This window comes from Melozone crissalis, unplaced genomic scaffold (genome assembly GCF_028551555.1).
Source record: "Melozone crissalis strain CALT ecotype California unplaced genomic scaffold, PUWL_Pcris_2 ptg000016l_1, whole genome shotgun sequence".
Classification (NCBI taxonomy): Eukaryota; Metazoa; Chordata; class Aves; order Passeriformes; family Passerellidae; genus Melozone; species Melozone crissalis.
Window position 1 is genome coordinate 48,038,169 of NW_026535794.1, and position 16,047 is coordinate 48,054,215.

Here is a 16,047-nt window from a genome sequence, read left to right on the forward strand (position 1 = left end):
TTTCAAACTGGTCCAATAAATGGTCTAGCTAGCAGCTATCCCTTGATTTTTATTTTTGTAACTCCACAGAAAAAGCATTATCTATTTGTGCAGGTGAGATACAAACTGGAAAGAATTCTCTTGTGTTATGTTCACTCCTACTGGCTCTGATAACTTTCTCTCCCCCCTTTTTTGCGTGTGTCTTTAATCATCTTGACTCGTGGAAGCGCCGTCATCAATCGCGTGAGGGTTCCAGCAGTTGGGAAGTCAGTGTCCACCTTGATCTTTGAATATGGCCTCAATCTGATCATTGAATGGATTCTCCTTGCCAAGCACTTGAGGCCACTCGTGTAGTGCCTTCTGCCAGGTAATGCCTGTTCCAAGGGCTGCAGCAATCTGCAAACCACAAATGCTATCAATTTCGTGTGCTTCTATAATGCCAGAGTTTAGAAGACCCCACCATAAGTATAACCATGTGATGGACTGTAACCTCTAACTAAAGCAAATACTCCATTCCAGCTCCTTGAGCAGGTCTAAATCCTTCTGAACAGTAAAAATAGGATGAGGGCCATATATCTGCAACTCCCTGACCTGTCATTTGTCTAATAATGATAGTCTGTCTCCAACCATTTCCTGTTGCCTATGGTGTCTAGTCCATAAACTGCTATTTAAAAGCCCTGAAATCTGATTTTTTTTTTCACAGTGAAAAATTTTTAAAGTATGTCAAAAGCACCACCTGGGTATAATGCATAAAACTCTTGCAAGTCCAAAGGAATTCATGCTCCCAAATGCCTTTGGTGCTTCTAATAAAGGTTCTCTGTGCTCTCCTGGGAGGAAACCACAGGTGTTGAGGAAAAAGAGGCCCAATTATTTCTAGTTTCATAACTAACTGTGTCTGATGCTCTAAGTTTGCACCTTCTACTGGGTTGTCTTCAGAGTTTTTTTCCCATGAGACCTGCAGACATCATAGAATAGCTTTTCTCCTCAATATCAGTCACCCTCCAGCTTTCACAGAGGTTTTTGCCCTAGAAGTTATGTACCAAAGAGGAATGTTATCTGCTGTATTGCCAGGGTGAAAAACATCAATGGTAGCAGAAAGGGACAGAGAGAAAAGCCTGAATCTCCCTTGTCCAAGTTTTTACACACTTCTGAGGCATTTTTATTGTACTCCTGACCTGCAGTAATATTTGGCCTATATGGGAACTTTATTTTCAACCCAAACTTTTCAACACACTGATACTGATTGCAATTATGAGGTTTAAATAAGGCTAACAAAGCCTTCTTTTTTTTAAGGGCCAAGGTGGGTTTTTGAAATCAGACTATTTGAGTACTGTTTTGGAGTTTAAGAAGATACTGGAGACTGGGGGATTTTTATGTGCTACTTTTTTAATCCTGTGCTTTAAAAGAAGCTCTAATGATGGGCTGGAAGACAAATATCTTTTGCTTAAGGGCTCATGTACAAAGAGTAACATTTGTGGGGTGGAGGCTCTTAGACTCTGGTCTCTCAAAGTCTTGTTAAGCTAATGAAGGAATTGGGGCAGGGAAGAGGGATAGTGGAGGTTGGTTCATTAGAGGGTTTTCTCCTGGTTGAAGTTTCTGTGATCAAACATTATTCTGGGACATCCTATGGCAGCCAGAGGGCTGAGACCTGTCCCTGTCAGTGTGGTCCATTCTGGCATGGTGGTCTCCAAACCTCCTTCACAAACCTCCCTAAGCCTTCCATGTGTGTTTTTAGCAGGAAAGATGGGGTTGGCTAATTGATTAGGTGGTTTAAAAAACCCTGCATCCTTTGCAAAGGTACCACTGGAGGTATGCTCTGCAGTCTTCAGACTAATGCTGACTCTAATTTAAGGTATGTGTGCTTAGACTGCCCTAAATTGAATTAGCTTCTGTGCACACATAATTTCTTGACATCCGGATGATTTCAATAATTAATTCTGGATGAGTAGTTTAGCAGACAGAGAAGGGTTTGTGACTCTGGAAATTGCATTCTTGCAGGTCTTTTTTAAATTCCAGAGTTCTTGTACTTTGAGATGTGGTGTAATTTTTATAAGCTTTGCAATTATTTTTTTTGTTGTTGTGAAGATGACAGCCCCTAAGCAAGTTTTTAAAGGAAGTATAACCCATTCCTCACAGAGCTCTGGGTGACTGCAACTGGGAGGCAGCTGTGGTTTTTCAGCAGCTTCTGGCTATCTGCTTTCCCCTTCTGCACCAAACAGGTGATAGGCATGATTCTCAGCCAAGTGTAAATACCCAACTCATCTAATATGCATCACTTCAGCTTTTCCACTTTATTTCTGGCTGGAACGTGCTTTGCTATGACTTAAGGAAGAAAAAGGGAGAAGCTAATCACACTCAAGCTGTGCTTTCCTGCCTGTACATAAACATTCAGAATCTTCCAAGCGTCTCTGGTTCCATTTTGTGATGCTCAGGGCTTTTGCATTCTCCCTGGAAACATCATAAAAGCAAGAAATGGAGCCGTTTATGCAGGATCCTGTTGAAATGCATGGCCCTGTCATCCAAACAAAGCAATCGACTGTTCTAGAGGGAAGTGGTGTCCTTGAAGCCATCTGGCATTCACAAGGATTTGCAATGAAAATTTGTAGTAAGGAGAAGATGCTGAAGAAAATCCCTGGACTCCCTCTATAGTCACTGGGAAGGGAAAGTCAGATTTTTCCAAGGACAACCAAGCTGGACTTTGGGGAATGGTGTCTCAAAAATACTCTAGAGGGAACTTGGGAGGACTGAGTGAATCACTTTGCTTTTAGGTTTTAAAAGTAAGTAGTGCAAATTTCCTCCACCTCCATCATGAGCTACATATTTTGGAAAAAAATTTATGGAGGCAAATTTTAGCTTTGAAACTTCACTGAAATGCAGTTATGCCAATTATGAGTGTTTTGTTTGCTCCCTCCTGTTTTGCAACTTAAAAAAAAAACATGCAGGAAAACCCTTTTCCCACAAGAAATTTACAGAAAGATAATGTGGTTCTGGGCCCAGCTCAACAAATCAATACATGGTGTTTATCCCATCTTTCATGATTTTTTCATATAAAATATTGCCTGGAGTGAGGACCATGGGGGCTACTTTTTCCTGCCTGATTGCCTAACCTTGCCTTTCTCCAATGCATGAAAAAGTGCCATAGCTCTTATGGGACAGGGCAAGTGTGGCCTTTTTTTTCTTTTCTTTTCCTTTTCCTTGCAAGGTATGCAAGCTTTAGTTACAAAGGTTCAATTCCCTCCCACATCCCTCCAGAATGTTTGGACCTCTGGACTCCTGGATATATGTGCTAACACCTGCTTCTGCATACCAGCAGACAACTTTTTTTTTTTTTTTAAATTAAAGAGACAATGGATAAACAGCAGGTGAAATTCAGAGGCTGACAACAGACACCACCTTATCCTGCCCATTGCTGTACCACAGTGATTAGGGATCACCTAGTGATCACAACTTGCCAGCTCAACCTTGGGTTGAAAGGCGCACAGAGAGTGGTTCCTTCATCCCAAACTTCAAAATTTCTTTGCACTGAAGGCAGGAGCTAAGGTGTTTTTGCTTTCCTTGGAGTGCTTCTCAATCTAAAAATTGGAAAATATTTGTCAGGTGCTTCGATATCTAGAGAGGGAAAATTCAGCAGAAATGTGCTGGCTTGGTATCTTATCTGTTGTATTCATCAAGCTGCCTGTGAGGTGTGGGGAATAGCTGCAGGGATGGAAGCAAGAGCTTCTGTTCACTTGACAAGCTGCATGGAATCAATGCTCTCCCGCTAGGCAGCTCTGTGTGCTACAAAACCACACCTGGCCAGAGGCATTCGTGCCAGGAGAAAGTAAAACTTTAAATAAAACTTTTATGAGGAGTGAGTGAATTGTTTATCATCTTTCTTAAGAATATTCTAAAGTAGCAGTCTGTGCTCACACTTCCACCTCTATTTATTAAGAGAGTTACTCTTGGGGCAGAGTGCTACATCTCAGTCCAAACAGTGGTATGTTGTTGATAACAGACTTCTCTAACAGGAAAAGAAAAATGGATTTACAATGGTGGATGTTTGGATAAGGCTAATTAATAAAACTTTTGAGGACAATAACTCACTTGAAGTGAGGCATATCTACAGCTGGCACCTTGACTGTAAGGGAAAATGTACCTATAAAAGCATTAACGTCATGCAAGCAGCAGGAGGGAGAGATCATAACCACTGCAGGATGCCAGGTCCAGAGGGAGTGAAATATGGCAGTGCTTGACTGCATCCTGTAGCTCAGCACTCTGGGGGCTGCAAGCAGGTTTGCAGCTGCCCTTCAATGTCCTTTTGTAATTTTTTTTGTGGCTTAGGAAGGATCCTGTTAAATAGTTGCTGCCTTCAACTCTGTGCTACCTTGCAGCTGCTGGTGGGATACAGCATGTGGGCAGGAGGCTGGATGAAAATCTGTGATATGACAAGCCTGGCTCCCATTGTGGCCTGGTGCTGGGGGTTATAAGAAACCTCAGGCCAATCTTAGATTGGAGAAAGACAGGAAAATAATGCAAAGAAAATAATGCAAAAGTTTCCACTGCACTCCAGATTTTGTAGTGCAGTTTCCCCAGATGGCAGGGTTGGGAATGGGGTTTGTTTCATCACTGTTTTTACTCTCATTTCATTTGCCGGGTTTTCCCTAATTGCTTCCTTGCAAAAGGCCTGCAGCAAAAAATCAAGGCACACTTTCTCCACATCCCCAGGCTGTGAGCTCATACTTTTATGCAGCTGTCTCCTGGTACTTGTAAAGTAGACAGGCAGGAATTTCTGCTAGGTAGGAGTCCCTCGTTGAACAGGAGGATCTTGTAATTTGGCAAGGCAAAGCAAGGCACTGTATGGCCCCGAGTGACTAACATGAGTGTAAAAGACAGCACCTAAAACATGTATTTTCCCTTTGGACTTCCCCCTGCAGGTCTCCCCTAGCTTAATTGACAGAACAGTCAATGGAGAAGCTGCTGAAATGCTGGAATCCATCAGTGCTTGCACCTTACTCCCGTGGAAGTGCTTCCCCACTGACTGCTCTTTCCCAGTGTGGAAAGCAGCATCACATTGGGTCATATGGAGATGGGGTTGTTGGAGTCAACATATGCAAGACATTATTCCACCACATAAAACTGGCCCATAAAATCCCCCCATAATTCTGAGCAGGGAGAGCTACCAAATAGCACTGCCAGTGGCTGGGCTGAGTGGTGGGGTTTGCTTGCAAAGGAGACTGACTGCAGCTTTGCTCTGCACAGGTGTGTGACACCTTCAGGTAGTGTATAGAAAACCAACTGGCTTTGTTTGCAGCTGACTGCAGAACATGCTCTCTCCATGTGTTTTTGTAGGAAAAAAACTAATTTGAAGCGAGCATGGTGGGAACCAGGCAGCCTCACGCTAGTTTATCAAACCCAAGCAAGGACTTACAGGGGAGCAGCTGCTTCTCCTTCCCCTTTGTTTATTTCTATAATAAACAGACTGTAAACCTTCTCCTTCAACCCTTCCTCAGAGGCCAAGCAAGCAAGTGAAAAAGTAATAAGATGTAGATGCTGAGCAGAAGCAATTTAAAAGTATAACTTCAAAAAGAATCTTTGTTCCAGACTGTGACAGACAGACTTCAGGCTCAGAGGCTGCAGGGCAGCAGCAGGGCTGGTGGGGGCCTGTCTGGTTCTGCAGTGCTTCCTTACTGTCCTGATCCTGATCCTGCTAAACTCCCACGGGTGTTTGGGCAGGCAGCTGGCCAGCCTAAGTGGCAAGGATCAATTTTTGTGCATTAAGACCTGTTTGGCCACGATACTGGTTAGTGTGGGAAAGAGGCAAACTCCTTGCAGGACTCAGAGCAGAGTGCAGCCATCAGAAATATCAGAGATATCGGCTCTGGGGCTACAGCTGTCATTTAGATTGGCCAAAGAAGGCACCCTGGCCTGTATCAGCAATGGTGTGGCCAGCAGGAGCAGTGCAGTGATTGTCCTCCTGTACTCAGCACTTGTGAGGCTGCACCTCAAATCCAGCAGTCAGTTGTGAGCCTCTCTCAACAAAAAAGACACTGAAGTGCCGGAGTTTGTCCAGAGCAACAGAGCTGGGGAAGGGTTTGGAGAACAAGACTTTTTGAGGAGCAGCTGAGGGAACAGCAGTTTTTTAGCCTGGAGAAAAGGAGGCTGAGGGGAGATCTTAGTGCTCTCTACAACCTAAAAAGATGTGATGAGGTGGGGGTTGGTTTATTCTCCCATTAAACAATTAAGAGGATATAAGAAAATGGCCTCAAACTGCACTGGAGAGGAGTGTTAGATTGGATATCAGGAAAAATGATTTCTGGGAGAGGGTTGCCAAGCATTGGAAGAGGCTCCCAAGGGAAGTGGGTGCACTACTATCCCTGGAGGTATTCAACATGTGCTGCTTTGGGAGAGGATTTACTGGTGGACCTGGCAGTGTTAGGTTCATGGCTGGCCTCCATGATCTTAGAGGCCCTTCCAACCTAAATCATTCTTTGGGGAATAGTGTCTCTCTCCTTTAAAATAGACAGATTCCCTAAATCTGCATCCCTGTGGCATGCCAGCTGGATGCCTGGGGCAGCAATAGGCACCGGAACCGCACATGATCCCACACCCCACCTGCTCCCCCACCCCACCTGCTCCCACCCATCCCCTGGGGCCGGGCTTTTACCTGGCTGGGGTGGAAGCCGTCCACTGGCTCGATCAGCTGCCAGGGCTCGCCTCCCATCTTGCGCCACTCCTCGGCCGCTGCAGAGGGCACAAGCAGAGGGGTTTGTCACCCATGAGCACGGAGACACCGCCCAGAGACCTACCCCCCTCCTCCTCAAAGCATCCCTGGCGTTTTTGGGCACACGACAGCTCTGCGTGAAGATTATGATAATGCACATAGAGTTGTCAGAGCCTATAGTGTGTTCAATCCCCTCTCCTTAGGGCAGTATTTAAGGCTTTATTGTTATTTTTTTTTCTCTGCGATATTTATGCAAGGAAATGCTTTAAACATAAATGATTGTAAAACAATTCACTTTCCCTCCCAACTAAGATGGATGCTGTAGCAAGTAAAGCTGTAAATTATTTAGTACTGATTTAACACTTTTGTGTTTCCCATGTTAGTTGCATCTTCAGCAGTGCAAAAGAAAAAGTAGAGATAAAGAAAACAGCACTTTTTAGAGAAAGAGATGGTAACAGAATATTCACATGGGCTGAAATCTGCATGAACAGTCTGTCATTTTTGGTTACTTATCTTCCAAGTGGTCTTTTTCAACTCCAACAAAATAACCTTTTGAATTACATAAGCGTGACATTCAATGCAAATGATGCTGTGCTGTAAGCCCTGGAGCCATTAGAGAAGTAAAAAGCTTTCTCTCTTCAAAAGGGCTGTGGAGTGATCAAACATGGGACTAGTGGATATGGCATTAACAGACTGTAAATTCAATAATTCCTTTCATAATGACAGATTAAGAATTCTTAATAGCATTATGCAAGCATCCTGTCAGGAGGAAAATGTTCTCCATTCAAGCACCACAGTTTGATCTGGGCTCACTGCTGGTTTTTGGACCCTGGCTATTGTGTCAAAAAGTGATGTCTGGGTCCCCACGCTAACTCTAATTCACAGAAAGGTGATATTCCTGCTTTGACTGTAGAAACCTGCTTGTGATGCTTCAGGCACTGCCCAAAGTAACCTGTTTGAAGACATGGGGCTTGTAGGTTTGTTTCAAACTTGCAGTATGTTTGGCATAACACATATTTACGTTAGATTCCACCATGCAGTGCACATACAGATGCGCAGTGAACTTACCCAACCCCTTATATGTGATATTGTACATGGAGTACAAGGCTGTGTACTGTGTTTTAGTACATTTGTATTTCGTCTGTAGAGAGACTACTGTTCCAGTGCCAGAAACAGCAAAGGAGGAAGTAAGATATATATCAAGATAGGTCAATTTATACTGTTATACCTGAATTCCAAAAATCCTAGAGCAGTCCAGCAAATACCCAGCAGCTGAGTATGTCCAGAGCTTGTCTTAAAGATGCCTGCTGCCTTGGCTGGACTGGACTAGAGCTTGCTACCATCCACATCAAGGAAAAGGCGTGACAAGCAACCCCTATCCCCCTCTTTATTGCACTACTTCATAAAGGAACCACTGATTTCTTTAGTCAAGGTCAATATGTGAGTTTGAGTATCCACCTAAATCTGGAATAAATGCTAATATATTCAAATTTTACTCAGGGAAAACTGGGTGCTGCTCTGTTCTCAATATATGCCCAGGCCAGCCTGAAATCTATGTACCCAGTGTGTAGCCACTGCTAAATATTTGATGTCTGGAGAGTTTAGGGGAGGATTTGCTGCTTCCTTCAGAAAGAGACCAGAAAAGTAGGTCAGCAGCCTTAGCTGGCTTTTGAGCACACTCGTGATCTGACAGCTTTCCTGATGGCAAGCTCGAATCCTTGGCTCTAGGGCTGCAGGAAATTTTGCAAAGTGTCTTTCAAAGCTGATGTTTGTATATGCATGTGTGATTTTGTTTACTTCATTTATTTTACGCAATGTAATCAAGAACAGCAAATTATATTAAGATGTTTCCTTTTGTGAAAGCAAATAAATTAACTAAAGTTTGTAATTTAACTTATTAAAGTAATTTGCCTACCCAGCAGGTAGTTCATTCCAAATCCTAATGACTTGTTAAATATTAAGTAGCAGAGGCAAAAGCCACCAGGAGACTTGGACACCCTTGAAACTCTGTGCTACGAGAATGAACTTGACAGTGGAGCGCACCTCTCTGACAAAATCTTTTGGACAGAAATTCTGCCTCTCCCATCCTCACTTCTTTACCTCCTCCTCCTCCTCCATATGGTCTTCATGAGACCCAGAACCAGCTTCCTGAATTGGGTCATGTAGGATAAAATAAGTTTGTGAATTTTGATGGGATTTGGCTGCAAAAGGATATTTTTTTTTTAATAATCTTAGGTGCTGTGGCAGCTTCGTGCTTTCAAGCACAGCTAAGCACTAATGGGGAGAAGCATTAGAGAAATACACTTTAAAGCACTGACAGGGCGCTTCTGTCCCTTTGTGGCTTTGGATTTAGATGTCTGAGTGCTGGGATTTAAAATATAGTCCCCAGACAAAATTTTTCAATAAGGACTACATGGAACTACCTCTCTATGTGAACATAAAAACAAGGAAATGCAGATCAAGCTTTTTTCCTGATTACTATATACTCTTTTTTGAATGTAAGCATTCAGGCTATCTGGGAGAGGCCCCAGTGTGGGGAGGGCTGGAGCTCCTGCCCCATGAACAGAGGCTGAGGAACAGGGATGGTCCATTCCAGGGAAGAGCCTGTGGGAAGACAATGTGGATGGGGCCAGACTCTTCACAGCAGTGCACACTGGGAGAGGGAGAGACAAGTTGTAACATGGGAGATCCAGGCTGGATATAGAAATAAAAAGCTGTTTTCCTACTTTCCCTTCACTGTCTATCTACTTGTAATTTGTTGCCCAACTCAATCCCTCATCTCATGCTGATCCTCATTTTTAAAAAGAAGGAGTGAGTTTCTCCTTGTGATGAATCTGAGCTGATGCTGGGTGCTGCCTCAAGCTGGACCCCTGTGCATCTTGCAAGGTAAGCAGAGCTGATTCAGGGACTCAGGGACAGGTGTTGGTCCCCCGCCCCACAGGGACACTGTCTGCTCACACTCATGCATAAGGACAAAAGTTTCCTGGTTGTTTTAATTTATTTTTAAGTGTCAGTTTCAGAAGAAAGTGATTTAGGTAATGCTCTTAACTAATGTCACTAAAGATCACAGAAGGACAAGTTTTGTAAGCTCTTCAAGTCAAAAGTTACAGTAGTTTTAGGTGTTTAAAGAAACATAGGAAATATGCCAGTTAATCCTGGGAGAGGTGCTTCTACTTTTGGGAACAGTGAGAGGGTGGCTGTGTTAGTGAGGCAGGGAAATAGCTGATGAAAGATCTCCTTCCCCAGGCACTGCTCAGCCCAGAGGAGGCAACATGAAGCCCAGTCAGTGATGAAGTAAACTACATCTCATGAAGACCACTTTGACTGCTGCAGGTATACATCTCCAGCCTAGATAACCTGCTTTAAAAGCAATTTTCAGAAATAAAACCGAACCTTACAGACCAACATGGTTTGAGATTTCTTTTTTTTTTCTTCATCAGCCTGAGAAGCTGCAGTGGACAAGCAGCAGGCCTTCTCAGCAGAGGCACATCTCCTGTCCTTGTCACTTTGCTACCCCAGAGGAAGTGGCCAGTGTGCTGTGCATCACTGGGGTGGTGGGTGCCAGCAGCTGGGACCAGCGGGGAGGCTGTGGTTCCCAAGGCAGTGGTGGGATCTTGTCTCAGGAAAGATTACCCTAGCTATGGAAGCCAGGAAAAGCTGGCATTAAGGATACCTCCTTGGCCACAGCCCTGACAGCAGGGTCACCTAGACTGACTGACTGTATTGCCCTTCTCGTGGTACAGAGCCAAAATATGAGGACCATATCAGCAGGCCAGAACTTGAGCAAAAGCTTTGTGAGAAAGACAGGGTAAAAAACAACTTACTTTGTCTCAGCGGGAAATCCATGTAGAAAATATCAAAGTTGGCAAATTTCTCAGATCTTGCTATTTCTTTCAGGACATTGGAAAGTTGTAACGCTCTCTGCAAAAATCAAACGATGTAATGACTGTTCATTGCTATTCATGTTGCTTTGTGTGGATTCAGCTTTTGTCACTGATGTGCAGGCAAGAATTTGAAAGCTAATGTTGCCCTTGTTTCTGGGGGACCAGAGGTGAAATGAGGCTCTTCATCAGAACATGAACTTGTCTGAGCACCACCAGGCTTTGGAGTACCCAGCTCATCCTCACAGACTGCAATGAAGCCTCAGCTGATTTTGTGAGTTTGTTACAGCATATATTTATTTCACTGGAGACTGCTTTTAGTAGTGCCCCTACACTTATATAAATATTCTAAGTTTCTCACTTTTGAAGCTCTTTCTTAAAGAAATGCAAAACTTTTCTACAAGAGAAATGCCCTTTTTTCCTATTATCCTTGCCACTACTAAGTTGGGGGTGATAATGCTTATCTATGCAGACTAAATTCCACCCTTACTTTCAGAAGAGTAAATTACCACCATTGAGCGTCTGCCTGATACATCCAGTGTAATTTCTGCAGCCATAACAGAGATCAGGATCTCCTAAATATTTAAATTGTGCAGTTTGGATAATAACATAGACAATTAGTTTCAGACAGGGGCTCAGAATGATTAATTCATACCCTGCAGACATTTGCATTGTTCATGGACAGAAGTTACATGTACTCTATATTCTGTATTGTGGGTATGAATATATAAACTGCAGTCCTGCAAAGGTTTAGGAATGTGCTTAATGGCATCCTCCGAAGTCAAGGGGGACAGGGCATAAAATGAAATATATATGTAAGCTTTGGTGAAATTAAGGTCATATTTTGTTGTTTAGTGAATGCAAACATTAATACAAACATACACAGAGACGACACCTTTGATAACATTTGGTTACTGGCTCCTTTTACATGGCTGCAGGGGATTGCTGGGATTAAAAATCAGCTTGTACCATAAGAAAATAAGCGGCTGGTTTTATGTATCATTCACTTCTGCAGCCAGATTTTTAGGGTGAGTTTTAAGACATCTCTGTTCTGTCCATTCCCATTCCTGCACTGAGCCTGGATGCTCCCTGGTCACACCATCTGGTGATTAAGTCCACAGAAATGTGTCTGAGGAAGATTAGCACAAATCCCAAATGAAAACAGGGTAAGGCTCTTGCTCTCAGGACCTGATCCTACAGCCAGAAAAATCTATGCAGCTGGCTTGTCATACCAACAGCTCACATGATTCCAAAGCCTTTCCTTTCTTATCAGGCACATTTTCTTCTTCAAGAACATGAACCTAAACAGTTCTGTCTCAGGGAGATCACATCCCTTGAGCATAAATTTGGGTATCTGAGAGGTTGTAACAGCAATACCTTTACAAATCCCTTAACTTGAGCATGCTGCCTCACAGAGCCTGAAAGGCATTTGAAAGAATAAGTGTGCATGTTTCCACAACTTCTCCTCACCTCTGGAAGAAAAAAACCTGTGGTGACATCTTGCCTTTGGGGCAATTGGGCTTCTCTCCTCAGCCCCAGGGCAGAGTGTCTGAGCACTGGGGTGAGCCCCTTGCAGCCCCATTGAGACTTACCTCCGAGGTCAGATTCCTGAGGGTCTCGTTGGGGGTCAGCCAGCCGCTGCAGGGGCTCACCTGGGCAGGCATGAGGAGAGGGGCTTTAGCAGCAGAGCAGGATGAAAGGGAGGCTCCTAAGCTGCAGCTGCAGACCTTACCTGGAGGCAGTCGAGGAAAGAGTAGACTTGACTGTAGGTGACATCCTTGTTCAGTTGTCCTGCAAAGCACAGAGAGCCAAACATCGTGTGCCTGATTGCCAAATGTGACTTCATTCTGCACACCTGTGCATTCCTGTGCCTTACACCCCTGACCCCCAGGGGACCCTCCCAGCCCCAGAGCTGGGGTGCAGTAGAGGTGGCAGCATCAAGGCATCCTTCCTGCTAAGGTGCCCATGTCCCTGTAGTGTGCAGAGCCCCATACCTGCTTTTGCTGCATCCCTCTGCTGCCTTGCACAGGTGATTTTTCTCACGTGTGGGGTTAGTCATCACAGCCCGTGCCAGCCTCCAAAGTGCATGGCTGATATTTTCCCATTAACCTGTCTCTCACCCACCAAAGAAATGCAGGGTTTGCAAAGCTGAAGGTTGTCTGTGTACACTCTGAGTTTTGCATTTACTTTGCAGAGGTTAGCCTTAAAAGGGAGAAACAATTTTGCTGTCATGGAGGGAAGTGTATATGCTTGTGTGGGTGAGGAAATTTGAGCACCAAGTCAAGCACCCAGCTAACATTCCATAAAATTCACTGTGCCATGCAATAGCCTGGCTTGCTGAGAAAATGATCCATTTTCTCAATCTTTTTGCTTCTTTGGTAACTACAACTAAGATGAGAATTAAATGGCCACATTTTTTGTATTAGTTGTATTATTGTTTGTAGTACACTGATCATCCCATCAGGCTTTGATACTTTTGCAGTACTGAAATAGGAATTTCTTATTGTTGTTTTTAGGAACTGTAAAGTATAATCTCTCCCAGGTGAAATGGGCTTCTCAGGTTGCTTTGCAGTGGCTCCCTGATACAGATGTGTTTCCTGCCTTTCACACAGCTGCCCATCACCCAGCAGCAGTTCCAGCTGCCCCAGAAAGCAACAGGTGGGGAGTTCAAAGATCTAGGAACACTTCTGGCTATTTGAATGTTCCAGATTCCTGTAGCTTGAAGCATCAGTCCCTGGGATGGGCTGTTGTGGGGACCAGGGATTTGGCAGAAAGACAGACTGATGTCTGGTCATGGCTGAGTGGCAGCCAAATGGGGAAAACTGCTCACAGCCTGTTGGAGGATGTGCCAGAAGGGATCCCTTGCTGCAAAACGTGTTGCTTAGGATGAATTGGGTCCCTCCAAGGCAAATCAGCCCCTCTGAAAATTTTCCAACTGATCCTATAGTTAATCACTCCTGATTTGGCTACGTGTTGTCTGTGATAATTAGATACCTAGTCAGAGGAACTGTCGCTGTGATAAACATGCACTCAAGGGAAGAAATGGTTTTATGTGACTAAAAATTAATTATGACAGGTTTCCCCTGCCTTGAAAGGTAAGATTTTCCTCTTTTTTTCCTCAATTTTTTTAAATTGGAACTAGTATAGTGGTTAGGAGAGAAAAATATAGAAATAGAAATGCGAAAGATGTGAACCCATTGGTAATTACTAGGGAACCTTGGGGAAACCACAACACAGCTGCAAGCTGTGCTACCCAGTGGTTGCCAAAATCATCTGAAGTTGTAATCTACCATTTTAATGATGTGATTTAGCTTCTCTCTCTCTTTGCTGGTGAGAACTATTATGACAACAACTTCCTGCCAGTCAGATTCAAAAAAGATTCTTTTACTCCAATACAAGTGAGTACGTGCTTTTGGTCTAGAAAGCCAAGGAGTGAGCACCCTGTTAATGATCAGAGGTACTGTGCATTTCACACTCTGAGATGACAGGATCCCAAAGGTAGCCTCCATATCTCTGAAAAAAAATGCCCCAAAGCACTTTACACTCTGAGGGAATGTCCCAAAACATGCCTGCACACAGTATGAGGTTTCAATCATCACATATAGCTAGTGTAGGAGGTAGTGCTAGGCACCCAGTGCTGGCAGAAAATTTATTTCTCTAATATAAAAAAAGTCCTTTGGAACCCTCTGACTTGACTTAATCTTTTGCCTTGGTCCACATCCAGTTTTAATACAACATCCACCAGTCAGTGAGTGTAAACCAAATGCCCATCTCCACCTGTAACAATAATCAGGAAGAAGTGCAGGCAGGCTGGCCACAATTTTGGGCCAAGACTGCGATAGAACAGCTTGTTTACACCACCACAACAATGTGTTGAGCCTGGTTTGGAGCTGGGTGGGTATGGCTTGTGAGGGAAACAGTCAGAATAGGGGTCTATCCTGTCCTACACTGGGAATGTGAGAGCTGTTATTCCTACTCCTGCAGCACAGCCAATATCTGCCTCATATTTCTCAGATCTCCTCCACACTGTCAGGTTTGCTTGAAGTCATCAATGGACTCATAGATTTTTCAGGGAGAAAAGCCAACATGAATGGGGAGGTGACCAGGAGGAACCCACAACACCCCAAATTTACCCAGAGGATGGTATCTGTCGTGCAGGTTATCCCAGAGGAAGCGGCCATCCACCAGGCCTGTTAGAATCACGTGGCTGCCGTTTGGAAGACGGGAGTCCAGGTACCGCAGAGCTTGCACCACGTTGGAGAGCATTTCTTTGGGTGTGGTCATGTGGGCCAGCGTGTCACGTTCCCTGAAGGAGAGAGAGGATGCCAACAGGACATTGTGTCAGGAATACTGTGTCTCCAAAAGGGCACCTGAAACAGAGTCAATTTCTCTGTCTGCTGTTCTTCCATATTAAGTCAGCTGAATAAAACATTAGGAAAATGCTGTGATGTCTCTCACTTGTCATTGCCAAAATCAGATGTGATATAAAAACCTCCCTCCCTCAGCATACCCCATCTTTCTGCTAAAAACAGACAAATCAATCCCTTTTTCATAGAGTGGACTCCAGTTGTGGGTTAACCTCAGTGGGCAGCTAAGCATCGCACAGCTGGTCACCTGCTTTCCGTCCTCCACTTCCTCCCCAGTGAGACAGGGGAAGAAGAGAGAGAGAAAAAGCAAGAAAACTTGGGGGTCAAGGTAAAAAACCAGACCAAAGCAGTTATTGTTCAATAAGTGAGGAAGAAGTAGAAGAAGAGAGAAAGCAAGCAAAGAAGTAGTGCAAAACCAATCCCTCATCACAGCTGGGTGAATATAGGACTTCTTTCCCCATGGGTTCCTGTACATACCTTACCTTCAGCATGCTCTTTGATTATGCAAGGTAGGAATATCTAAGGTAGCTTTGTCTCTCACATGTCATACACCTCTTACTACAGCTCTCCAGGAGAGCAGGAGAAGGGTCTGGAAAATGTGTGAGCCTGGAGAGAGGTGATACCTAAAACTAAAATAGTCTATTGGGGTACAGGAGCTGTGTCAGTATTCCACATGGACTGAATGCCCACATTTTGTGACTCATTCTCAGGCGTGAACCTCTTCAATGCAGATTCCTCACCTCAGGCTTATCCTTTCCCTCTTTTATTTAGCTGTAAATGCTGCAGGAGTGTGAGGGGAAATTAAATCCTAAAGTTGAAACACATTTCAATTTATATAAGAAAAACAAACAAGCAGAACCACCCCAGGCTGCCTGAAGAACACTGCTCTAGTTATGTTATTATAGCAACCACTTTATTACAGAAAAAGCGATCGCGCACTCTCCCACCTGAGAGCTATTGCTGTGCTCTCGTGGTGCACGTGTCCATAGCTGACAGCAAGGGGGGACACAGCCCTGAGAAGGCTGTCCCATCCCATCAAGAGAGGATCTGTCGGAACCCAGGACATTCCTCTGGCTGCTCTGGAGGACTCGAGACCCTGGCAGGGGGCCCAGAGACCTTG

The 16,047-nt window shown here is 44.2% G+C and overlaps 1 protein-coding gene across 1 annotated transcript in view; it reads right to left on the minus strand.

The window, feature by feature from the left end:
• Positions 1-11: 11 nt before the first annotated feature.
• AOAH (acyloxyacyl hydrolase) overlaps positions 12-16,047 on the minus strand; it is a 72,753-nt gene continuing 56,717 nt past the window's right edge. Inside the window, exons 16-21 of the mRNA XM_054273355.1 lie at positions 14,694-14,866; positions 12,293-12,351; positions 12,153-12,212; positions 10,504-10,600; positions 6,623-6,699; positions 12-375 (exon numbers count right to left, since the gene is read on the minus strand). Coding sequence (XP_054129330.1) covers positions 247-375; positions 6,623-6,699; positions 10,504-10,600; positions 12,153-12,212; positions 12,293-12,351; positions 14,694-14,866 — 595 coding nt within the window. The 3' untranslated portion in view covers positions 12-246. The remainder of the gene's footprint in view (positions 376-6,622; positions 6,700-10,503; positions 10,601-12,152; positions 12,213-12,292; positions 12,352-14,693; positions 14,867-16,047) is intronic.